The sequence below is a fragment of the Squalius cephalus genome (assembly GCF_949319135.1).
Source record: "Squalius cephalus genome assembly, chromosome: 23".
Classification (NCBI taxonomy): domain Eukaryota; kingdom Metazoa; phylum Chordata; class Actinopteri; order Cypriniformes; family Leuciscidae; genus Squalius; species Squalius cephalus.
In genome coordinates, this window is record NC_137144.1 from 29,542,170 (window position 1) to 29,549,416 (window position 7,247).

The window sequence follows — 7,247 nt, forward strand, 5'->3', positions numbered from 1 at the left end:
CTCACACTCTTGTGTCGCCTCACACTGATCAGCTCAGTGAGTTAGAGAGCGCGTGTGTGTGTGTGTGCGTGTGTGTGTGTGCGTCCTTCTTGTGTGTGAGTGAGAGAGAGAGTGTGTGTGTGTGGTTGTGTGTGTGTGTGTTCTGAGACTAATGCACTAACAAAACAATGTTTGGGTTTAATGTTTTAATCTTTTTTCTATTTTTTTCACATTAAAGATAAAAAATGTAAATCTATTTTTCTTGGATTATTTGTTTAATGTGGAAAGCTGCTGTTTTAACAGATGTGTGCAGGTGTTTTACAGCCACTGTTCATCTAGAAACACAAGTAATCATGACATGCACAATGTAATTATTTTATACATTTAGGAATATTTTAAAAGACTGTAGAGTTGAGTGTGTGGTTTTGATTCTTTATATTCCCGTGTTCTGTAGAATAAAGTTCCTGCGATCTCTGCAGGTCCAGATGAAGAAGATTCAGATTCGGTCACACAGGATGAGTTTATAAAGCTGCTCCTGACAACATCAACACACAAAACACTATCACAAAACACATCCAAGGAAAAGAAAAGAAAAGGCTCATATATACACAAGTTTAAAATTTATTATTTATTTATTTTTACAGTTGGTTATGGCATATAGCTGTGAATGACAATATGTTACAGCAGAAAGCTTTCAGACTGAAATACTGTGATACTCACACTGCTCTCCGTGTCTGTACATGAGTAACCAGGCTTCTGAACTCCTGTGGAGAAACACACACTTTAAGATCCGCTCAGATATGAGCTCACAGAAACATTAATATCTGTCATGAACAAAGTCTCTAAAGCTGCTGTGATCAGAAATAAAACTGATACCTGTGTGTGGAGCTCTCGTTTCTGAAGACGCCGTTCAAGGAACTCTGAGGAAAAAATAACACAAGTCGTGAGTAATTATACAAACACACTTGAGAAAGACGACACACACTCATACTTCAGTCACAGCTTGTGCATATCTGTACCTCTGATACACTGCGGTCCTCAAATCGACACCAGATTTCATCTTCACATCAGGGGCCTGTTTCAGAAAGGAGGTTAAGTGAAAACTCTGAGTATGTTAACCCTGAAATGAGGGAAACTCTTGAGTTTTCTGTTTCAGAATGGGAGGTATGTCAAACCTGAGAAAGCAGAGTAAGTCAAGCCTGTTTCAGAAAGAGAGGTAACTTATACTCAGAGTCAGTTACCATGGCAACTTACTCTGTGAACCTAACCTGGTCGGGAGCAGGTTTTCTTCGGGAAACCCAGAGTTTCTTTCAGTCTCCTCCCCTTTTTTAAAGAGGAAGTGGTATTTAATCACCTCATTCATTCTTTCGGTATTCATTCATTGCGCACATTTCAATCACGCAGAGCGCATCAAATTAAGTGAATGAAATGGCATGTCCTTTTATGGACGATCCTGTGGATGAAGAGGCTGCATTAATCCGTAGGGAGTTGCATTTACGTCGGGAGAGGATTTTGAGACCCAGAGTGGATTTTTTGTCATATCCATATTCATTTTTATTTGAGCGGTACCGTTTTTCTTTACAGTCAATAAGATACATCCATAATCTCATCCATCCTTACATCAGAAACATCAGCCATCGCGGCCGTGCTCTAACATCCGAGCAGATGCTTTGCGTTGCATTACGTTTCTTTGCAAATGGTAGTTTTCTGTATAACATTGGGGATGCAGAACATATCAGTAAGGCTACTGTTTGCAGAGTTGTAAGGAAAGTGTGCCTCGCTCTTAAGCGCTTTCTCTCGAATTTTTGTGCTGTTTCCTGGGCACAAACCCGTGAGAGCCATCAAAGAGGAGTTTCACAGGATTGCAGGTCAGTGATGTATAAATCGGTTTAAATGAGGCTAACCTGATAAATGACGTTCAGTTAAGAGCATATTGCTGCGACCCCTGGAAGTAAACTAATAATTAGAATTCCTTTTAGGATTTCCGAATGTGGTTGGATGCATTGATGGCACACATATTCCCATCATTGCACCTTCTGAAAATGAAGCGGACTATGTCAACAGGAGGTCCATCCACAGTATTAATGTGCAGGTACACTGAAAGCCTACTGTTTCAAATGGTCAAAGACTACATCACAATACTATAACATGTCTCATTCTTTGCATTGTCAAGATCATATGTGATGCTGCACATCTCATTACAAATGTGGAGGCCAAGTGGCCCGGTTCTGTTCATGACTCACGAATGTATCGTGAGTCAACGCTGAGCAACAGACTGGAAAGGGGTAAGTAAATGCATGTATTTCAATGTATGCACTACACACTTACTGGGGAACTTCTATGCAGCTCTAAAGCAATGTGAACTTTCTTACAGGAGAGATTGATGGCTTTCTGCTGGGAGATAGGGGTTACCCATGCCGACCAACACTAATTACCCCTTACCCAGAATCTGAACCAGGCCCCCAGCGCCGCTTCAATGTGACACACTGCAGGACGAGAGCCCGGTTGGAGATGACCATAGGCCTGTTGAAAGCACGTTTCCAGTGCCTACGTCACCTCAGGGTAACCCCTGAAAGGGCCTGCAACATTATTGTGGCATGTGTTGTTCTCCATAATATTGCCATAATTAGAGGGGAGCAACACCCTGCCCTACAAATACAAGACCCAGAGGAAGACCCCATCAACCCGGCAGATTTCCAGGAGGGAAGGGTAGTCCGGGATATGATATGCCGAAATGTCTTCACAGATTAATACACATTATATCCACCACCACAACCAACCAACCACGAAATAAAATAAAAATGAATAAACACAAAGTCACAGCAATTTATATGGTGTTCTTTATTTCCTACACATAAAAAAAAAAAAAAAAAAAAGAATTTAATATATTTTCAATACTTAGAATTCACCTGTGACCATGCACTCACCTCTAGCTTTAGTTTCAGAATCTCAATTTCCAGATCTGCCTTTTGGATCTGGCGGTCCAAGTATACAAGTTCTTTGCTGTTTTTTTCTATCTTTTTAATAAGAAGAAGTCTATATAACTCCTTAACTGGCAACTGAAAATACAGTAGATTACAGTTACATCATGTAGTTCTAAAATTCTACAATATTAAACTGTGGCATTTACTGAAAAAAAAAATCACTGAACTGTGTTCATCTGTGCACCAGAAGTTGATGGACCATCCTCTTGCTGTTCTTCCACACTCTGAGGAGAGATAAAAATACCTGTTTATACTTAGATTTAAACTTAGATTCTATAGGCTACTCCACATAAAAAAGGTGAAGAAATGTGAATGTGTAGATTGTTTGATAGACACATAATATTAACATTACCTCTGTAGGCATCTCTGTGGCAGCAGAAACTGTTTCTTCATCCCCATCATCCTGTGAAGATGAGCATTTGAGTACACTTTATAACACTATTTGTAATAATTTCTGGTGTATTGAGTAGGCTACTTACAACTGCCTGTGGTTCTGTTGGGACAGGAGGCTCCAAAAGACTAATTTTACCATCAGAATCTGTTGGGACCAACGAAAAACCCAACCTCAAAGTAAAATAAATGGAAATATCACAAATAGCCTATATAAAAACACAACACATAGGTAGACCTCTTACATTTTATGAAGGCACTTAAATCTTCTGGAGTGACTGGCTCTGATGAAGTCCCTCCAGGAATTCCCTCAGCCATTGGCCTTCCAGCATTCGGCTCAGGGCCATCTCCTCTGCATTTGTCAGAGGTGGTGGTGCAGGTCCTCCCCCCGTTTTGCGAGCCTCTGCCTTCTTTCTGTTGGCTGAGTAGTCAAATGAGAATGAACATTTAGACCCATGTCAAAAATGCTGGTGCACTGCTAGACACTGGATGCTATTTAGTTATTTATATGTCAAATGTTTGTAAAGTCAGGTAGACTACAACCATGATATGCTCATGCCTTACCTGATTGAATTATGTTTTTATATTTCATTTTCAGCTGCTGCCATGTTCTTTTAATGCCTGCAGGATTGCTCCACATGAAAATTAAAATTAGGTTGAATAACACACTGTTCTTCCAGTTTCACTTCTGATATTATAACAGTTGGGCAAGTCACTTATATTACTAACTACAACTGACTTCTTCAACAGTGTAATTAGATTAATGTAATAATGACTATCTCTAGAAAGTATTGGTCTACTTATTACTAATTACTATCAACCTCAACCACTTGAACAATACAAGGAGAGACAAGAAACTGCACTTTTAATGCTTTCAAATAAACATTATACAATTGCATGAATTATTCTTGAAAAAATATATCTTTTAAAATTTGATGTTAAATCCACTATTGTTTTATACAGAATTGCTTTATAGTTTATGCAGCATTTAATGCAATTACATCAGATTTTACTTTAAATTACGGAGTAAATTAAATTACAGTTTTTAGATTACATAGAAATTAATTGCACACAACACTGTATAACAGTAATTCAAATGTAAACTTACGCATTGACTCGAGCAGCTATTTTCTCCCAAGCTAACTCTCTGTCCTTCGCCGCTGCAGCCGTGTTGCTTTTTTTTTTAAATATATGTTCGTACTCTCCATATGCTTGCATAAGCACATCCAGTTCTGCTGGTGAAAAATATGAAGACCTCTTTTTGTCTGGCGCTGTTGCCATGGTGACTCGTAATATCTGTGCTCCATTGATAATGGCTTTTTATAGTTGTGGTGCACGCGCTTAACTCAGAGTAGGTCAACTCAGAGTTGATTGAACTAACTCATTTCAGCTGTTCTGTAACCGAAAACTCAGAGTTTCCCATCTCAGGGTAAGTCAACTCAGAGTTCAAGTTTTAACTCAGAGTTGGTTGAACCTCCTTATTGAAACAGGCCCCTGATGTCTGCATTATAACGTCCGCCACCTCGAGGTGTTTTCCTGTAGTTTACTACGGCATAGAGCTCATACTCATGACAGAGAACCTGTTACAGCAGGAGGAATTATCTTCATCATCTTAGTTATATTTTTACATTACAATAGTACATTATTTACTCTTCTTTATCCTAAAACCCACCAATCAGACCTTGTGTTGTTTTTCATTTGTGTCACGTTTAATAAAAGCACAGATGGAATGAAAATAGCAACAATTACAGTCTTTGACTTCAGCAAGAAATGTAATGAATTTGAAATGAACCAGAATTCACAAATAAAGCTATGATGACAAAAGACTGTGTCTAAAGCGGCTGAGATGTGTTGAGCATTAAACCTAATCACTGCAACTGACACACAACTGACACGCAACTGACACACAACTGACACCCAACTGACACGCAACTGACACGCAACAGACACGCAACTGACACACAACAGACACGCAAGCGACACGCAAGCAACACGCAACTGACACGCAACTGACACGCAACTGACACGCAACAGACAGACAACAGACACACAACTGACACACAACTGACACACAACAGACAGACAACAGACACACAACTGACACACAACAGACAGACAACAGACACACAACTGACACGCAACTGACGACACACAACTGCTGACACACAACTGACGACACACAACTGCTGACACACAACTGCTGACACACAACTGCTGACACAATTGCTGACACACAACTGCTGACACACAACTGCTGACACACAACTGCTGACACAATTGCTGACACACAACTGCTGACACACAACTGCTGACACGCAACAGACACGCAACTGACACACAACAGACACGCAACTGACACACAACAGACACACAACTGACGACACACAACTGCTGACACACAACTGCTGACACACAACTGCTGACACAACTGACGACACACAACTGCTGACACACAACTGCTGACACGCAACAGACACACAACAGACACACAACAGACACACAACTGACACACAACTGACGACACACAACTGACGACACACAACTGCTGACACACAACTGCTGACACAATTGCTGACACACAACTGCTGACACACAACTGCTGACACACAACTGCTGACACACAACTGCTGACACGCAACAGACACGCAACTGACACACAACAGACACGCAACTGACACACAACAGACACACAACTGACGACACACAACTGCTGACACAACTGCTGACACACAACTGCTGACACGCAACAGACACACAACAGACACACAACTGACACACAACTGACACACAACTGACGACACACAACTGACGACACACAACTGACGACACACAACTGACGACACACAACTGACGACACACAACTGCTGACACACAACTGCTGACACAATTGCTGACACACAACTGCTGACAAGCAACAGACACGCAACTGACACGCAACTGACACACAACAGACACACAACAGACACACAACAGACACGCAACTGACACGCAACTGACACGCAACTGACACGCAACAGACACGCAACTGACACGCAACTGACACACAACTGCTGACACACAACTGCTGACACAACTGCTGACACACAACTGCTGACACGGAACAGACACGCAACTGACACACAACAGACACGCAACTGACACGCAACAGACACGCAACTGACACACAACAGACACGCAACTGACACACAACAGACACACAACAGACACGCAACAGACACACAACAGACACGCAACAGACACGCAACTGACACACAACTGACACGCAACTGACACGCAACAGACACGCAACTGACACGCAACTGCTGACACACAACAGACAGACAACAGACACACAACAGACACAACTGACACACAACTGACACACAACAGACAGACAACAGACACACAACAGACACACAACTGACACACAACTGACACACAACTGACGACACAACTGCTGACACACAACTGCTGACACGCAACAGACACACAACAGACACACAACTGACACACAACTGACGACACACAACTGACGACACACAACTGACGACACACAACTGACGACACACAACTGACGACACACAACTGCTGACACACAACTGCTGACACAATTGCTGACACACAACTGCTGACACACAACTGCTGACACGCAACAGACACGCAACTGACACACAACAGACACGCAACTGACACACAACTGACACACAACTGACACGCAACAGACACGCAACTGACACACAACTGCTGACACACAACTGCTGACACCTGCTGACACACAACTGCTGACACACAACTGCTGACACGCAACTGACACGCAACTGACACGCAACTGACACGCAACAGACACGCAACAGACACGCAACAGACACTCAACAGACACGCAACTGACACGCAACTGACACGCAACTGACACGC

General features: G+C 42.0%; 1 protein-coding gene across 1 annotated transcript; it reads right to left on the reverse strand.

Annotated features, from left to right (window-relative positions):
* Window positions 1-207: 207 nt before the first annotated feature.
* On the reverse strand, window positions 208-5,537 carry LOC307151704 (uncharacterized protein). The gene is made up of 10 exons (XM_079859822.1): window positions 3,918-5,537; window positions 3,599-3,774; window positions 3,443-3,501; window positions 3,316-3,366; window positions 3,131-3,187; window positions 2,907-3,038; window positions 999-1,054; window positions 856-899; window positions 700-743; window positions 208-514 (listed from the first exon to the last, which is right to left on the reverse strand). Exons 2-8 carry the CDS (start codon window positions 3,669-3,671, stop codon window positions 890-892), a joined length of 438 nt encoding a protein of 145 aa, XP_079715948.1. The 5' UTR covers window positions 3,672-3,774; window positions 3,918-5,537; the 3' UTR covers window positions 208-514; window positions 700-743; window positions 856-889.
* Window positions 5,538-7,247: the final 1,710 nt, after the last annotated feature.

Excerpts from the sequence above, each read along its gene's own strand:
- LOC307151704 (XM_079859822.1), bottom strand. The coding sequence starts at position 3,671 with ATGGCTGAGGGAATTCCTGGAGGGACTTCATCAGAGCCAGTCACTCCA. Across the intron at positions 3,502-3,598 it reads TTTAAGTGCCTTCATAAAAT|ATTCTGATGGTAAAATTAGT; the intron begins GTAAGAGGTCTA and ends TGGTCCCAACAG. Across the intron at positions 1,055-2,906 it reads TTCTGAAACTAAAGCTAGAG|GCCCCTGATGTGAAGATGAA; the intron begins GTGAGTGCATGG and ends TTTCTGAAACAG.